The 19,376-nt window shown below is 42.0% G+C and overlaps 1 protein-coding gene across 7 annotated transcripts in view; it reads left to right on the forward strand.

The window, feature by feature from the left end:
• rhbdd1 (rhomboid domain containing 1) overlaps window positions 1–19,161 on the forward strand; it is a 61,733-nt gene extending 42,572 nt beyond the window's left edge. For all 7 annotated transcript variants that reach the window (XM_055645626.1, XM_055645620.1, XM_055645623.1 and 4 more), the window contains one exon: window positions 16,843–19,161. In XM_055645626.1, the coding sequence (XP_055501601.1) occupies window positions 16,843–16,852 (10 nt within the window). In that variant the 3' untranslated portion in view covers window positions 16,853–19,161. The remainder of the gene's footprint in view (window positions 1–16,842) is intronic.
• The last annotated feature ends 215 nt before the right edge of the window (window positions 19,162–19,376 follow it).

Genomic DNA, 19,376 nt, shown 5'->3' on the forward strand with positions numbered 1-19,376 from the left:
TATTTGTGCAGTAAATTTGAATTAATCTCTTATGGATCTACTACTTAATAGTACATTGAGCTTCCTCTTTGGTGAGGGTTTTGATCCTGCCATGTTACTCTATGGACTGGAAATGGAACAATTAAATGTGTCATCTAATTCCTATCCATAATCCATATGAAGATTTTTAAATATTTTTTTTCTCTTAGCCCAGTGTTTTGTCTCCTTTTTCTTTTTCTGCACACATTTCAACTCCAATTTGCCCTTCTTAGTTCTTACTCTGTACACTTTAATTTCACTGATATTTCCTGAGAGGATCAACGGGTCCACTTGTTTCCACTTCTGCCATTAGCCATTATCAAGATATAGAAAATTAGTGGCACAAAGTTCTGAGTCCATGGTAAAGATGAAGATCTTGATTTCCTGAATCTTGTGAGGAGATTAATAATCGCAAGTTGGAAATAGAGCAGCATAAATCATTTAACCCTGTCAATATAATCTTCTCAATCTCCGTCCCTCATTACTGTTTGTTTTTCTCATGTCCGCGTGGAAAAATCTAATGAATGGGCCAGGATGTGCAATGCTGAGATGCAAGGAGTTGCAGATGCTGAAATCTTGGGCAAAATACAAAGCACTTTGCATTTTGCGCAATGCTGGACGTGACATTGTATTTTGACTTTATTATCAGTAATCACAGTGCAGCTGATGCAACAGCTATTTTCTGGCTGCAGGTAGGGTTGTGGAAGACTGGCTTTCTGCTAGTTGCTGTGCTTTCTCTGGTAATAATGACTGCAGGAGATTGCACATTAGGAACTGTCAGTGCAAATTGCATGCAGAAGCAGGTTTAAACGCTGGTGAGATTGAAAGGTTTCCTACCTCCCAGCAACTCGGCTTGTTCCAGTTTGCAATGAAATAGCTGTTAATCTACATTAACGGCAATGGAGTTACTTAATTATGCATTCATCATTTAAAATGAACTGTTGATGTTACTGCTGAGCATATTTTGATTCAATTGGATTAAGAGTACGTCAGCAGAATAAAGGAGCCAATTTTCTGGAAGTGTAAATATGGGGAGAACTCCACTCTCCCATGAACTGCAGACTATGAAACTGGTGCTTCATTTTTTTTCTCATTATTCTGCTATGTTATAATTCTTGATGGTTTGTTGCATTAGAAGCTACGGCTGTAACATATTTAGACTACAATTTTGATCTTGGATATTGAAACAATTGTGATTAAGGTTCTGCAGCAAGTATTGCTATTATGGCCTTATTGCTATTGAGTTTTCACTGGCATCAGTACAAGAAACAAGGTACAGGATGCTGGCACATTTCAATAACAGTGCCTATAAACTACCCTCATTATGTAAGTAAGTGTACTATTGACCACCTGTCGATCATTATATAAGTGTTGCAAGCTCGATAAACTCATTTAATTGTCAACTAAAACTCAAATTCTTAACAGTGATTTTAGCATCCTTGTTTTCACAAGAATGCTGCAAATTAGGTGGTGGTTCATCAAGCCTGATTCTCCATAGTACTCCAGTTAGATGTCACAAAAGGAGTGAGATCTTGTAAAGTTTAGCCTTAAAACACCTTTTTGTTTTATAAATAACTTTCCTCAAAAACAAACTTCCCATCTGCTGTGATATCTCAACCAAGTAAATCAGTTAACTTTGTGGCTCATTGCCTTTTTATCCTGTTTTAAAATTGTTGTTTTTGATCTGCTTTTATCTTCCTCTCTACTTTTGCACTCTTTTTTATAAACATAGTTGGAAAGTATTTTCATCATAGAAACGTGACACTGGATTGGCCAAGCTAGATGCAGGAAAAATGTTCCCGATGTTGTGGGAGTCCAGAACCAGGGGCCGCAGTTTAAGAATAAGGGGTAGGCCATTTAGAATAGAGATGAGGAAAAAACGTTTTCACATAGAGTTGTGAATCTGTGGAATTCTCTGCCTCAGAAGGCAGTGGAGGCCAATTCACTGGATGTATTCAAGAGAGAGTTAAATCTTGGGGCTAGCGAAATCAATGGATATGGGGAGAAGGCAGCAATGGGATACTGATTGTGAATGATCAGCTATGGTCACATTTGAATTGCGGTGCTGGCTCAAAGGGCCGAATGGTCTACTTTTGCACCTATTGTCTATGTATCTATGTATGCAAGAACAAAAATCCTACAAAGTTCACGGTCTACTCGAAGCAGTAATGCCCTTACTCCAAAAAGCTTCAGAGACATGGACTACTTGCAGCATGGGTTTAAAACTGTGGAGATATACCAAGTTTGTTGTTTTTGCAACAACCTCCAAATCTCCTGGCATGATCAATGAACCAATTTCAGAGTTCTCGCCTAGACCAACTTCCCAACATTAGATTCAGATTAGTTTGTTGTCATATGCACCAGGATGCAATGACATTTCGTGTTCACTTGAAGCACAGCCAACAGTTTACATGCAGCATTGAAAAATTGAATAAATTCAATGATGAGTGCAAAACTGCGGAATGGTGTAAGCATGTGGTGCAATCCAAAGTAGTACAAACCAAATTAAAGTGCAATCATAGAATAATGTCATGAGGTAGAGGCAAGAGCAGCAGCACCTCTGGAAAGGGGTGTGAAAGAGGTATTGGGTTCAGGAGTGCGATAGCAGTGGGGAAGAGGCTCTTCTGAAGTCCGAATGCTCAGGCTTTCAAGCTGTCGGATTTTCTACCAGAAGGTAAAAGGGAGAAAATGGAATGGTTATCCTAGCCAATACTTCCAGCCTTCCTAATGCAATGCACTGTGATGATAGACTGGATGGAATGAAGTAACAACCCCATGATCGACTGGGCTGTGTTCACCACTCCCTGCCGATTCAGGCAGTCAATCGCAGAGCAGTTGAGATGCATCCTGGCAGAATAACTTCTACAGTGCATTTGCAGAATTTCAAGAGAATCCTCTTGGACTTCTGAATCTTTTCAGATACAATTTCTCACTCACCACATCAATGTGATGAGACCAGGTTAGGTTGCTGGTGATATAAATGCCGAGGAACCTGAAGGTGTTTCTGCAGAAAAACCTTCAAAGAAGATACTTTCATTTCATGCATAGTTCTGTGCTAGTTGTTTATTTGTGACTGTGAAGGTTCCACAACCTGTTCAAACCTGTTTTTTGCAGGTTGAGGGTTGAGATAATAACAAGCCACTCAGAAGCCATATTCCCAGGGACTGACTGTCTTCCACCTACTTGTTCCATCCATTTTTATCCTGATAACCCCAACTTTACTATCTGTGAAATACAGAAAGAAAGTTTAAAGTGCAGGTAGTGCTATAAACTTCAGAGTCATGTTATGCCTTCTAAGTATTAAGTTGTGACAAAATCACTGGTCTCTAACCTCCTGCCCTAAATTGATCCTCCCTAGAACATAGTACTGCCATGTTTTTTGAGGTAACAGAGCAGACACATTGTTGTTAAGCATCTGTAATAAAATGGTTCAGAAGTATTTGTGCCAAGTGCATATAGTGAAAGAGAGCACGTGTTAAGGATTTGCCAATAGTTAGTCATCATCCCAGAATGTGGCTACGTAGCACTTTTTATTTTGTTATTAAAAGTTAGTCCACTTCAGCAAGTTTGAGTTCTCAATTCAATCAGGATTATTACGGATCTCATTGGTCATTCATTCCACAGCACATTCTGTGATGAACAAATGCCTAAAGAAACTGCTGGCACTGGGCAGCTAATCCCATCCTCATTTGCTCAGCCAGATCAACAATACACTGATTGCTGGTGTCCATTGCCTTGGCTTCTCTCTGATGCTTTTGTGAATACATTTCTTGAACGATAATGAAATCTGCTTATTGTGCTGAGGCTTTGTTGACGTTGTCGTTATCGCAGATTCCAGCTAAATTTCCGAAACTGCTATCTTTACTGCCACCTGTTGGCAGAATAAAGACTTGTACATATGCCAGATCTCTCTGTCCTTGTTTCACCTACTGTTGGAGTGATGCAAGAGAACTATCCAGGTAGATTCTTCACAAATACTCTTTGCTTTTTTATTCTCACAAACTTTTGAATATCTCAAGGTAGCAATTACGCAGGTTTTATGCTTATTGTTATTGTAGGATCATGGTCAATGGTATATGGAAAATAAATGGATACAAATTAATTTTCTGCAGAAAATATATGGGTGCTCATTATTTATAACCCTCCAGTTAAGTTTGTTACTTAAATTAATTGGTTTAGATAGTACTCACATCACAGACCACCTATTTATGCATTATGTGAAATATGCTAACTGGATTGTTACTGTGACAGGATTAAGGCTGGGCTGTATTAGAGTGAAGAGCACTGTAATACAATGGACAAGCTATTTCAGATTTAACGTTCTGTAGTGAAACATAGTTAATCGTGTAGCAAAGGATGATTGGGAGAATGTGATTTTAGAGTCGTGAATTTTAATAGCTTATTACAGAGGTATAAGGGATGAGTTGGCCAGGTTACATTTTGAAATTTAGTTAGAAGTTAGAGTAGTACCTGGGGAATGTTGAGCACGTAAAGAAATTCTGAATCCCAATGTATACACACTTTTGGAATACAATCTCCACAGTAATATGTAGTCCAATTATAACCAGCCGGAAGAAAATCGAGGATTAGTTTGAATGAAGCTCGCAACGTTGCTGAAAAGACCATAAAATGTAAGCTTTGAGGGTTTTTGAAATAAGGGAAAGATTGACAAAGAATTTTTAGAACATGAAATAGAATATGGTAATAAATGAGAAAAATATGAAAACTGAATTGTCTAAGGAATATATCAGAAAAAATAAATGTGGATCTGTTAGAGACAGGAATAGGAGAAACATAACAGGTGACAGATATACAGTTATGATCGAAGGAGAGTGAGGAGAGTAATGCATTTCATCAGTTTTTTTTAACCAAGGAAGCTATATGATGCCAAATCTACTCAAATTGGTGGCTTGCATTCCATGATTTTGTAATGAATAGCCTCAGAAAGGGAAGCAGATTCATTAATTTAATTTTTTTTAAATGAGCAGGCACAGACGTTATTGGATATTTTTTTTTTTAAGTGCTGCTGGAGGAGCTCAGCAGGTCAGGCAGGCGACATCTTCTGTGGAGGCAAAGGAATGGTCAACATCTCAAATAGAGACCCTGCACCAGGACCAGGATTTGCTCTCGATTCCAGCAACTATAGTCTCTTGTTTCTTGAATTGTAAAGTACGTGGATATGCATTCTGAATGCAGTAATCTATAATGTTTTGGACCTCAAATTTTCCAATTCTGCTTTTAAAGCAAGAGGGATGAGTAAATCTTTGGATGCAGAGGGATTTGAATATCCTTATAAGTGAGTCATAATGCCAATGTGCAAGCAATTGGGAAGACACATCAGCTGTTAACCATTATACAAGGAGATTGGAGATTAAAGTATGGAAGTCTTACTACTATTATAGAACATTGGTGAGACAGTAAAAGTCCGTATTCCTACTAAGGGAGGACCATGCTTGGTTTATTAAAGGGGCAGCAAAGATTCATTAAATTGTCTTCTGGAATGAAACAGTTGCTACTGCAAGACAGGTTGAATAAAGTGGTCCTATCTTTTTGGAAGCTTGGAAGAATAAAAACGAGTTTCATTGAAATTATACAAAATATTTAAAGGGCTACGTTGAGTGTAGAAAATTACAACACAGATTCAGGCCCTTCGGCCCATAATATCCACAATCATGATGCCAAATTAAACTAATTATACTCTCCTGCATGTGATCCATATATCTCTGTTCCCTGCATATCCATGTGCCTATCTAAAAGCTTCTTAAATGCCTCCATTATATGTGCCTCCACTACCACCCCCGGCAGCAAGTTCCAGACACGCACCATCAGCAGCGGCCTCTGCAGCCCGTCCGCGTTTTTATTATTTTCTGTCTATGTTTTTATGTAGTTTTTGTTATTTTTTGTTGGGGTGTGGGTGGGGGGGGGTGGGGTGGGAGGGAGGGGGAAACTTTTAAATCTCTCCCTGCACGGGAGACCCGACTTTCTTGTCGGGTCTCTGTTATCGTTGGGGCTGCAACGAGGAGCGGCCTCCAACAGGAAGAGACCGGGGACTCTGGGTGCTGACGACTCACCGTCGCCGTCGCAGGGCTGGCCCGAGTCCGGAGCGGGTGGAGCGGTGGAGGCGCGCTGCTGCTGCTGCTGCTGCGGCCCGACCCTCCGGAGAGTTGGAGGCTTCAACTGCAGGTTGGTGGACGGCGGTACCGGGAGCCCGCGGCTCCCTGGATGGAGACCGCTTTTCAGGGCTCTCGCAACGGCGAGTCCCGCCCGATGAAGAGCTCCTGGAGCGGGGCATGGCCGCGGGACTCTGCGAGCGCCCGCCGGGGGCTCTAACAGATTGTTGGCGTGGCTTTAATGGCCGCGGGACAATTGTCCAGCGGGGGCTTTGACTTTGACTTTGACTGACATCGGGGGGGGGGGAGAGAGTGCAGTGGAGAGATAAGTTTTTTTGGCCTTCCATCACAACGATGTGATGGATGTTTATGTAAATTATGTTGTGTCTTGGGTCTATTTGTTTGTAATGTATGGCTGCAGAAACGGCATTTCGTTTGGACCTCAAGGGGTCCAAATGACAATTAAATTGTATCTTGTATCTCTTACAAAAAAAAAACTTGCCTCTCACATCTCCTTTATATTTCAACCCTCTCACCCTAAAGATATGTCCTCTAGTCCATGGCATTTCCACCCTGGGGAAAGATTGTTGCTGTCCAGCCTACCTTTAGCTATTCAGTATAATAGGCTGTAGAAGTATACACAGATTAGTAGGATTGGATCGCACTTTGTTCTGAAGGTGGTGCAATGGTTAATACTGGATTGCACATTGCACCCTTGGCTGGTACTGCAAGTAGAAGTGTTCACTTGACAGATATATTTCTGATTCAGGAAGCATTATAGAAAATAGGATATAGGTTTAGAGTGGGTAAGGATTAAGATATATTGGGTCTTGAAAAGAACCAGATTCATGGAACAATGTGGTAATTTTTAAATACTCACGTTCCACGTGGTTTTGATGACAAGGTCTGAATCGTTTTAGTTCTGTGTTGTGGACCCAGTATTATACACACAACACATGCTTTGACATGAAGCGCATCATATTTTTTGCAATTAAAAATCAGAAGTTGGGTTTCCCTGTATTACTGTGAGATTAATATTTTCAATGTGGCTAACAGTAACCTTTTTGTCTTGGCAGAGAGAGATATATTCCCATTAATTAAGGAGCTAGAAAACATCTGGATCTAATCACTTCACTCACAAAACACGGGGCCTCCACTGGAGACCCAGCAATACATACTCTTAAGTCACTCGCAATGCCTCAGGAATTCCATATCTATACAGATGAAATCCAGATTATTCCAACCAAAGAATGTAAAATACCGTAGAGATATTAACTCTTCCATCACTGATTGACTTTGTTTAAACTAGAAACCTGTTAACATTGTTTTCATGCCTCCTCTTATGGTTTAGGTTTATTATTGTCATGTGTGCTGCGGAACAGTGAAGAGCTATGTTACTGCATGCTATCCATTCAAGGCAAATAACACTATACATAAATACAATCAAGCGAAACTCGAGTATGATAGGTAGAGCAAAGGGAAAGATACAGAATGCAAAATAGTTCTCAGCATTGCAGTGACCATTTCCAGAGACAAAGTCCAATATCCACAGTGGGGTAGAGGCAAATCAGGGTGTACTCTAGCTGATGGAAGGATCGTTTAGAAGCCTGATAATAGAGGGAAAGAAGTTATTCCCGAGTCTGGTGATAAGCGCTTTCAAGCTTCTGTATCTTCTGCCCGATGGGAGCAGGAGAAGTAGGAATGACCAGGATGGGATGTCTTTGTTTGGGGGAAAAAAAAGTAGAATTAATTAGGAGAGGCTAGAAGGCTCTGAAGGCAAGCCAGTGATTGTGTTTTTGTGAGGTTTTCCCTTAAACCAACCAATATCGTTTTTAAGGGGGCAAGAAATGGAGATGAAGGGCATTCCCCTTGTGGGTGAAAGGAAGTCGCAGGAAATTGGATTTGATTATCTTCCAATGACTGGTTGTGGTTTACAATGGAATTCAGGGAATCAGTGCCCTGTGGTAATCAAAGATGGTGGTGGGGAAAAGGAAATATTTACAAAAATCTTTCCAATGATTTTGACTTTCATGGTAATTTACGGAAAAAAATCCTAAGATGTTTGTTATTGGCGTTATACATGTTAGGAAGGAGCGGATTTAAATTACTCGAAGATCTAATGAATGAAACACCCAAGATTTATAGACATTTCATTGAGGGTACGGGAAGGGATTATTGAAAAATTAATCTTTTGGCTGGAGGTTGCATTAATTTGGATGGGGATTTTTATTAAGTTGGTAATAAAAAGCTAAATCTGAGTGTGAAGGAGGATTCCAATCTGAAACATAACTGTCCATGTCCTCCACAAATGCTTCCTGCCAGCTTATTTAATTGTCCCATTCCTATTAGCCTTGAGAAGTTGATGGTGTTACCTTCTTGAACTGCTGCCCATCAAGCAGATTGGTATGTCCTATACGGCGTCAAGCTACTTGAGTGTAATTGAAGCATATGATGTCCGTTTGACAGGACTGGGCCTGTATTCGCTGCAGTTTAGAAAAATGAGGGGGAATCTGAATGAATGAAAACTTTATTGTCATTCAGATATACACCTAGACACAGTGCACCTTGAACGAAATTTCGTTGCATTTGACTCTCCAAAATCAGTTAAAAGTTAAAAGTTCCAGGTGCGTCCATAAAAATGCGTCATTGAAACTTACCGAATAGTAAAAGGCCTTACTTACTAGAGTGGATGTGGAGACGATGATTCCACGAGTGGGAGAGTCTAGGACAAGAGGGCTTGGCCTCAGAATAAATGGATACCTTTAGAGAGGAGATGAGGAGGAATTTCTTTAGTCAGTGGAATTTGTTGCCACCGATGGCTGTGGAGGCCAAGTCATTGGGTATTTTTAAGGTAGAGATTGACAGTTTCTTGATCAGTGAGGGTTTCAAGGCTTATGGGGAGAAGGCAGGAGAATGGGGTTGAGAGGGAAAGATAGATCAGCCATGATTGAATGGCAGAGTAGGTGAGATGGGCTGAATGGCCTAATTCTGCTCGTATGAACTTATGAACATAACTTACTTATAAGCTGCACTCATCCAGGCATGTAGAGGAGATTCCCTCACACTCCTGACTTAAACCTTGTAGATGCAGGATAGGCTTTGGGGAGTTAAGGGCCTGTCCCACTTACGTGTCCTTGGCACGCAAATTCCGCGACCTCGTGGTCGCATTGAGGCGCACGGGCATCGTATGGCCGCGCAGGGCCGGTCCCACTGAGAAACGCGGAGGGGTATGTAGTTGTGCGCGGCATCGTGCGGGGCTCCGAAATTTTTGTAGCGAACGAAATCTTCGCGGAACTGACGGCCAAAGTGGGACAGGCCCAAGACCCTGGCACGATGCAACATCTCACCAACAGCAAGCAGCAGAAGCAGGCAAGCGATCGCCAAACTCGGCCTGGGGCTCACGGCCGTTGCGGATCCGGATCCGCCCCCACTTCTACTCCCAGAGCGGGGCCAAGAAAATTGATGATAGACACAAAAGCCAGGAGTAACTCAGCAGGACCGGCAGCATCTGTGGAGAGATGGAATGGGTGATGTTTCAGGTCAAGACCCTTCTTTTCAGACTCGACACGAAACGTCACCCATTCCTTCTCTCCAGAGATGCTGCCGGTCCCGCTGAGTTACTCCAGCTTTGTGTCCATCTTCAAATGACGTCACGCACTCCAGACGGCTGTGCGTACGCATGAAATTGCACGTGACCTTCGCGGGACCGTCGCGGCTCAACACGACCACGAGGTCGCGTAATTTGCATGCCAAGGACAGGCCCTTTAGGAGGTGAGTTACTCACTGTAGGATTCCTAGCACCTGACCTGCACCTATCACCACATTTTGTATATGGCAACTCCAGAACAGTTCAGGATACTGATAGTGATGGTAGCGCCATTGAAAGTCAGAGGGTGATAGTTGGATTTTCTCTTGTTGGATATTGTCATTACCAGACACTTGCATGTAAGTGATACACTGGACTAATACTTGGAGTGGAAGAGAGCTTTTCTTCATGTAGAAGAATCTAGATCTGGGAGTTGTTACGATTTAAAAATACATTTTTGCCCATTTAAGAGATGAGGTAAAATGTTTTTGTGAGAGCGTTGCGAGTCTTTGGAGCTCTCATCCTCTCATCTCATTCCCATCGCCCAAGGATGATGGAAGCAATATCCTTGAATATTCATGGCAGAGATAAATAGATACCTGGTAAGCAAGGGGGCAGAGGTTGCTGAGCATTGACGGTGATGAGATTGAGATTGCAATCTGATCATCTGTGAATTTATTAAATGGTAAACTAGAAGAGCTGGGTGGTCAGTTCCTTCTAACTTGTACATTCTTTAGTGAGGTTGCATTAAAGTTGCTCAGTCCAAACTGGACCACCCTGATTTGGACAGAAATCCAGTGTTAAAGATATGTCTTGTGAGAAGGTCCTGTGTTACTTTTCACCAAATAGTTGAACTTTAGTATCAACTTTGTATTGATTGCTGATGTCAGTGTTTTGAGGCGGTATGTGTCCACAAAGTAATGTTGTAGCTGTAAAAAATAGAATAGAAAACTGGAATTTACTCAAAGTAAACAGTGAAGGGCAAAAAGACGTGGTTTCAATCAACTAAGAGGCACATGAGCACTGATATTAGGAAATTAAGCAGACAACAGAATAACAAATACTTTAGTGAATTGCAAGATGGAATAGTGCAGTCGGATATCCTTGAATTATTTAAAAACATTCAGCTTGTAGCATTGGGATGAGAGTGTTTTCTATGTAAATAGATCAAAATAAGTCAAACAGCTTTCCATAAATATTTTTAATCCTCGTATTCAGTGGTGAAGGCCTAATACGTAGAGGTCACATTATATATTAAATTGCAGTACAACTTTATGCTGTAAGTTACAACTGTGGAACTACGGTTAGTATATCGGTATCTCTTCAGTCCGTTCCACCCATTACTGATTTTATGCATGCTGGTTGAACTTTTTTAGAAATGAAGAAAAGTTTTATCCAACTCACGCACAGCAGGATTCGAAACAATATAATGAAATATTTTAGACCTCCTGAGGTTATGGAAAGTGCTCTAGGTACACATTTCTTCCATTGTTGTCAGACCAAAGGTCCAGCCAGCAAAGAATTTAATTTCTCAGTTTAACTTACAAAAGTAATGAAAGTAAGTGGGAGGAATGCGTCTTCAGAAATGTAACTGATGGAAATGTTGACCACCTCCACAAATACTTATGATTTGGGGGGGGGTTTGTGCCTGGGAAGGGGTATTGAAATGTATAATTTTAATGCTCATATTTTACTGCAGATGTTCCAATCCTTAACATTTGGGAGAATACGTGGCTAAATTATTTATGAGCTGATGAAATGCAAAATACAAATGCCTTGTTTTAAAGTCGCAGCGTAATTTTATGAAGGTTGAAGAACTAGCAAATATCTTCAGCCATAAGTGCAAAATGCCAGTTCAATCTTAGCCATAACACCTTCATAGTGGCCAATTTTTTAGCCAATGTGGTTCCTTTCAGATGATAAGAAGAAATGACTGAAAGCACCAGTCATTTTGTGGCAGTGATGACTAGTGTTCAGGTACTAGCTGTTTATCTGACCAAGCTGTTCCCACTTTGGCATTATGGAAGCCTAGATCGTATTGATCAGAACTAGGCAGAAGCACCTGGCAAATTATCTTTCTATCAACTTCTATCAATCATCAATAAACTACTGCAAAACTTCAGTACCAGTGCTGTCAATGAAAACATAGTTATCAGTTTTCCTCCAACAGATATTTTTTTGCTCCAGATTCCAGAAGCTGCAGTCTCTTGTGCCTTCGTAGTTATTAGAAACCTGGTTATCAAAGCTTGGTTTGGGTTTTGAAATGAACACTCAGCTTTACACGGGACATATGCTCCCAGTCACACAGGAGGCCTGGTCTCCCAACGCAACACGTTCCCCAATGCAATATTCCACCACTCACTCACCCATTCCCCTAACGCAACACGTTCCCCCAGCGCAATATTCCACCAATCACCCATAGCCCTTAACTGCACAGGCGCGGCTCATTTCCCCTCATCCCCGAGCACTCCCTCCCCCTCCTGTTCATGTGTGGGAGGGTGTATGGGCGGCGGGGTGTGTGGAGTGAGGGGGTGTGGGTGTGTGGGCGGGGGTTGTGTGTGGGTGGGGTAGTATTGGCAGGGGGGCTTGTAGGGGGAGGGGTATGTGGGCGGGCGGGCTGTGTGGGTGGGGGGGAGTGAGTTCGGAGAAAAGACGGGGGAGGAGCCATGGGGGGCATCAGGGGGAGGGGGGAGGAGCCATCGAGGGGGACCAGAAAGGTAGTGGCTGGAATTGGCGGTACGATGGGGACTCACAGCGGGCAGTGGTCCTTCTCCTACACCGGGATCAGAGTCTCCGCTTTCTATTTGGCGACATCTCCCACTCCGAGCTGGGTCTCCCAAGCTGGGCTGGGCTGCGTCGGGTCTCCGACGCTGGGCTGCTGCCTGGGGCGAGGCTGCTGCCTGGGGCGGGGCTGCTGCCTGGGGCAGGGCTGCTTTGGGTCCCTCCGAAAGTCCAGTTGGAAACCTCCGCCGGCCATCCTAAGCTCCAGTAAAAGCGCAGGAAGGGACGGACCGTCCCAGGGAGTGACGGGGAAGAGACTAATCTGCGCGGCGCGGTTTTTATGATTTTTAAACCTCACTAACTTTTACGACATTCAACTGATCGGAAAGAAACGGTGCACTCGCAAAAAATCGTAGCACTATCGCAAAACGTTTTTGCGCAAATAGGAAACTGCCAAACCGGAAGATAACAAGATCAGAGTTTTAGTTATGTATAGATTACAGAGATGAAGTAAGTGAGTGACTTTGACATAATCTGTGCGGCGCGCAGACATAACATTACTTTGACATAAAGTAAAGGATAACTTAGAGAACACTAAGGGAGCAACCAAACAGAAAGAAAGATCATTTCAGTTGTTTACCTCAGTAGTCCCTTAGGGTAGGGTTCCTCTGAACAGTCTTGGACCAAGGACTACCTCATCACAACATCATCAATGATCTCTCCGTGATAAGGTCGGATAAAGTAGGGTCTTTTTGATAAAATCAGGAAGACCCCAGCATTGTTCGAGTAGGCTGACGATCTGCAAATAGGATTTACGATGCCCAATGTCAACGGATGGTTATTCGGAAAAGGCAGAGTCCAATCCGCCTTTCCTTGCCAGTCATTGGTAAAATCACATCTGCTTTTCCTCCACTATTAATTTCCCAGGGTTTTACTGTTTTCTATTGAACAATACTAGTGTGGAGATGCATTAAATAAAACATTAAGATGTGTTTTAATTTAATATTGACATGCAACCAAAAATCTGGTTTCACAACAAGGAAAGATGGAGAGTTTTTTCATTCATGAGATGTGGATGTCGCTGAACTGAAGAGAGAGTTAGGATTTAACTGTATTACTGGGTTTGGAGTTGTATATTGCCCAGATCAGATAAGGATGGCAGATATAATTTCATTAAGGGCATTAGTGAACCAGATAAATCTTTATGATAATCGGCACTATTACTGAAGCAAACTTTTATATTTTGTTTAAATTTATTTAAATAGTTGTATTTGACTTTCTCAGCTTTGATGGGGTCATATTGAATTTATGCATCTGACATTGGTCACTACCAATGTATCTGGATCCAGTAACTGAACCACAAGAGTCAAGAGTCAATTTAATTGTCATTTGGACCCCTGGAGGTCCAAACGAAATGCTGTTTCTGCAGTCATACATTACACACAAATAGACCTCAGGCACAACATAATTACATTTAACATAAACATCCATCACATAGCTGTGATGGAAGGCCAAATAAACTCTCTCTCCTCCATGCACTCTCCCCCCCCCCCCCGATGTCAGAGTTTCATAGCCCCCGGCTGGCGATGGCGATGGCCCCGCGGCCATTAAAGCCACGCCAGGTGGTGCGAGGTCGCACACCGGGTCTTGATGTTGGAACCCCCGGTGTGCGCTCGCAAAGTCCCGCGACCATTCCCAGCCGCGCGGGGCAGTGGTGTTAGGCCCCGCTCCAGGAGCTCTTCGACCCCGCAACTCGGGCGGGAGAAGTCGCCGCCGCAGAAGCCCCGAAAAGCGGTCTCCCTCCAGGGAGCCGTGGGCTCCCGGCGCCGTCGTCCACAGACCTGTAGAGAGCCTCCGACTCTCCGGCAGCAGCAGCAGCAGCAGCAGCAGCAACAGCATCAGCAGCAGCAGCGCTCCTCCACCGCTCCGGACTCGGCCAGCTCCGCGACGGCAACGGTGAGTCGACACCTGAGTCCCCGGTCTCTTCCTGTTGGAGGCCGCTCCTCGTTGCGGCCTCAACGACGACTGAGACCCGACGAGAAAAGGTCGGGTCTCCAGTGCAGGGAGAGATTCAAAAGTTTCCCCCCCCCCCCCTCCCACCCCCACCCCCCCCCCCCCCACACACACACCCCCCCAACATAAAATAACAAACACTACATAAAAACACAGACAAAAATAATAAAAACGCGGACAGGCTGCAGAGGCCGCTGCTGGCCCCGAGCCGCGCCGCCTACCGAATGTTACCATATCCAGATAATATGGAATAATATGCTTCCAATCTTTCTGAGGTTATAGCAGTGTTATCCATGGTTTGCAAAGAGTTAGTGTTAAGCGATTTTGCATGGAAAACCTGTGGTTTAATACTGTGATGTTTAAGTATCTGGGAGCCATTACATAACCTGGGAATTTTCATGTAAAAAGGCATTTCCACTTCATATGTGATGGACCAGGAATAGGTCCAAGGAAATGATCACATGCTGCTCCTGCATTTTTCACCTGTGACTATTCAATCAGCCAGGATATTAAATGGGTGGAGGAGAATCTCTAAGTCAGGAGAGACAAATGCTTCATGTGGCTGCCTTTCTGTGCAGTAATTTTATTTTGTTAGTAGTCTTAAGGGGCTGTCCCAATGCGGCGACCTAATCTGCGAGTTTAGACCAGTTTGCCCTCGACTCAAACTCACAGCATGGTGGACGCAAGGTCCTAGAAGGTCCTATGGGGTCACTGGAACTCCTTCATGCTCGAGGGAAGTTCCCGCACACTCGCGGCCTCAGCTAGGTCGTAGGAAAAATTTCAGCATGTTGGAAGGTTTTCCGCTAGTAAAATTTGGAGGGCATGGTTCTTTTTAACTAGTAGTGCAGTGGAGTGGGGTCGCTATTTAGTTGCAGGCAGTCGAGGGCAGCCATAGGCAATCTCCTTCGCTGACCGGGCATTTTGATTGGCCCATTGGAGTTTTCAGGACCAAGGAAAACTGACCAGTAGGTAAAATGCCCGTTAAACTTCATTGTGGTCTAACTATAAGAAAAAGAGTATGCAGAGGCTCAAGGTAGCATACAATGATGCAATGAGGTTGCTGCTTCGTGTCCCTAGGTGGCATAGTGCCGGTCAATTGTTTGTGTCCACTAGAGTGCCAACCTGTGAGGCACTCTTAAGACAGCTGATGTTTAGTTTTATGTGTCGCCTGGACAAGTCAGAGAACCACATAATTGAAGCCCTAGTCAGCCCTCTGAAAAGCTGCTATAGATTCACTTCTAGGCTAAGATGGCATTGGTGCAATAGCTTGTATATCTTATAGGCTAATATGCAATTTTTAATGTATTTTTTGTATCTCCTTATACTGTATGATGTGTTATATGGACCTGTGTCTGAAATAAAGCTTTTATATTATATTCTTAAAAGTGTCTCCACTCCTCTCCCCCCTTCTCTTCCGCTCTCTCCCCTTCTCCCCCCCCCCCCCCCCCCGTGCTTTCTAAAGGACTTACCGTACACTGTGCCAGCCGTCTTTTACCGTCCTCTTCATCGCGGGTGTGAATTTCAGACAGCGCTCCCCCGATTTCCCTGGCCCCCGCCTTTGCGATGTGTGTGTGTGTGTGTGTGTGTGCGCGGTTGGTCGATCCACCTCGCGGTTTCAACGCAGACGGTCGATCCAGCTCGAGGTTTTCCAGGCGAGTGCCCTCGAGCGTGAAGGTCGAAGATACTCTTCTTAACTCACGGATTAGGTCGTCGCAGTGGAACAGCCCCTTGTAGTTATAGTCTTGGAGTCATACAACATGAAAACAGGCACGTTGGCTCAACTCATCCATGCCTCCCAACAGATTTTTCGAAAATAAAATCATCCCAATAACTTCACATTAATGCTTCCACTACCTCTTTCTCGTTCCCTTGTGTTCTGCCCACCAGCTGGAGCAGAAGGTTCATCTTCATTGTTGCAGTTGGAAATTAACCTTGTGTTCATCTGGCAACGTCACCCTCTGGTGCTGTGTCGGATGTCACTTCCACTTACCTCTAAGCTGAAGGACTTACTGCTTTACAATAGCTTGGGGTGAAAGTTCTTGTACTTTTGATGGGGAAGGTTTGGCAGTGGGAGTAGTGGATTTACAGGCTTTTCTTAAAGTACAAATCAACGTTCTCATTTTTTAATTTCAATGTTCTTGTGTAATAAGAACTATGTGCATTATTATACATATTTTGCAGCCTCGATATATGTTGTTCCACTAAAAAACATGTCTTTAGTTCTTCAAGCGAAGGGAATAATGGCTTTGGCAGCTCTTTAGTCAGTGAATAGGAATGGAAGCTGGTACAAGTAGTAATTAACCCGAGTGACTGTGGAAGTCTTAAAGCAAGTATACTGTGTTTCAAGTCAGTTTCAATTATAATCTGAGTCACTCATCTTTTTATGTTTTTCAGGGACCGGTAGTAATAGCAGAAGATCATACGGCGTTGGGAATCCACAACATCTGAATGAAGAGGAAATAAGGCAGCGAAGACTAAACAGATTTGCCTAATGATTATCAACACTCATTCCACACTGTCATCTTCTATTATGCCTTTTCTACATGCATATTGTTACTGTCTTACAGTATTTATATGAAATGTTTGTTTTTGCATTCAGGGATACAAATATATTTTATTGTTATAAACTCTTGTTTTTTACAATACATAACCGAACTACAGCCGGGATGAAAACCATTTTGTGCCACAAATGAAGTATGTTTACTATTGCATTGTGGATGAGTTCAACACTTAAACCTAATTGCTGGTTTAACTAGTAATGTGCGAAACAGTTGCATTTCGACAACTAGATGCTGCAAAGATACAATTAAATGCTGCAGTGGAAGGGGAAAATTGTATGATATTTCTAGTTTGGGGAGTGCTTTGGGAAAGGGTTGTGGTGAGATGAACTGCTATGGTCTTCCTTATCTATAACCGTGATATTAGTGGCATTATAATGCTTGAAGATGCCATGGCGTCCAATAGAAGAGAAGCCACATTCAGAGGGAATGACTGAGACAGTTAGACCAATGTAAGTGATTTTCAGACTAGGCTCTCCACTTGCAACATAAGATCATGGGCCTTGCTGTTGGTTGCACCCAAACTGGAGAATAATGAAATAAAAAATTGCATTCAGCACATTTAACTCAATTTCTAAGATCCTTTATGTACAGAAAATATATGCAGGAATACACATTTGTTTTTGGAGGGATTCATTAAACACACATGTACCTGCTATTAATGATTACTTGGGGGTTTGTGCTCTGAACATGCTCTGAAAACAGAGATCATGTAGTCCTGTGTTCCATTGTACATGGAATTACAGGGGAATGTATCTGAAAGGAAACAAACATGATATTTCGGCAAGGAAACAAAACAAATATTTTTTGATTAAATATTCATTTTTCTTTCTTTTGGATTCAGATGTTGTTTCATTGCATGCAATCTGATCAACTTAGATCTTGGTTTGTAGAAACAATCCAACCTGTAATAGAATCTGAGTAGCTAATTGAATAGGACAAAGGAATTAGATCCATATCTTCCACTAAAAGGTAAGCCCAAAGAAACCTGTTTCATTGTGAACATCTGGCTGCTGTAGTTCGTACTGTTTAAAGTGCACTGTGTGTCACTCAGACTTGATCTTGACAATATTACGAGTCAAGAGTGTTTTATTATCATATGCACAAGAACAGAACAATTAAATTCTTACAACTCAGTATTTAAATCATTTTCTTACATTTATTATATCTTACAAAAGGAAATATTCTGCTTTTTCTGGAGGAAAAGACTACAGTGTACAAAGATATCTCATTTTAATCACAATTTATGGGTATTAGGAAAAGTGAGGATTATTGCACTGCAATTGAGTAAATCCATTAGTGGAATTTATCTAAGCAAGCAATTTAGTGCCTGGATTAAAATTGTTCTTAGACAGATAAATGTAAAACTGAACTTGGGTATAATTGTACAAATGATATCAGTGTATCACCATGATCCATTACATATCAGTACAAAGACATTTGTTAAATCAAAAGTGAAATTGTGCATTTCATATCAGATGGATATGATTATAGAATGGGTGGAGATAAATAGAATCTGTTTGATTGGCCATATTGTACTTGAAAATAATGGTAAAAATTGGTTCATAAATGCCAATTATCCCATATCCCTGTTACGTTTGATCGATTTGTTTAATATCCAACTAAAAAACCCTCTTTGCCATTTTCTTATTGCTATTCCTCCTTCAAGCCAACATTTTAGTTCCAAATTGCAAATCATAAGCTTTAGATCTAGCAGCAATTGGAAGAAACCAATTGATTTTATTTTTCAAAGCAGCCTTTTATGTGGACAGAAAAGTTATTTCATTATCTTTTTCATGTTAAATGATGTGTGCCTTATGAATGTTTTTTTTAATTACACTTGCATTCAATAAACACGATTTATATTAAATGGGGCGACTTTTAAATGTAGGTCAGGGGAAAGGATATGAATGTAAATGGTCCTAGCTTAATTGGTGCTGGAACGCATAAGTCAGAGGGTTTCCTCCTTTGACCACATCTGAGCAGTAAAATTACAGAGGTATTGCCAACTTTCCACATTTAGAAATGTCTTTCCAATTTGCTATAATTGGATCTTAGAGTCTTAAAGTGAGTTTGTAATCCAACTAACCTTTTATAAACTCTTGGTTTTTGTATTGGAAGGAAGAAAAATAAAATAATGTTGCTCTTCTTGGAACCATGTTGTCTACCACAGCTTGTAAGATTACTTTCAAAGGAGAAAGTTAACGGTTTCTCTTGTAGCTAAAGTTTTACTTGGTAATGTTTATCCTTTTAAATTTATTCTAACATAATAAACACTGATGCTACATGAAGGTAAGTAATATTCATGGCTTCTGAAATCAAATTGCGAATTGCAAGTACTTAATCCTACATGATCAACATTTTGTCTGT

The sequence above is a fragment of the Leucoraja erinacea genome, chromosome 14 (genome assembly GCF_028641065.1).
Source record: "Leucoraja erinacea ecotype New England chromosome 14, Leri_hhj_1, whole genome shotgun sequence".
Taxonomy (NCBI): domain Eukaryota; kingdom Metazoa; phylum Chordata; class Chondrichthyes; order Rajiformes; family Rajidae; genus Leucoraja; species Leucoraja erinaceus.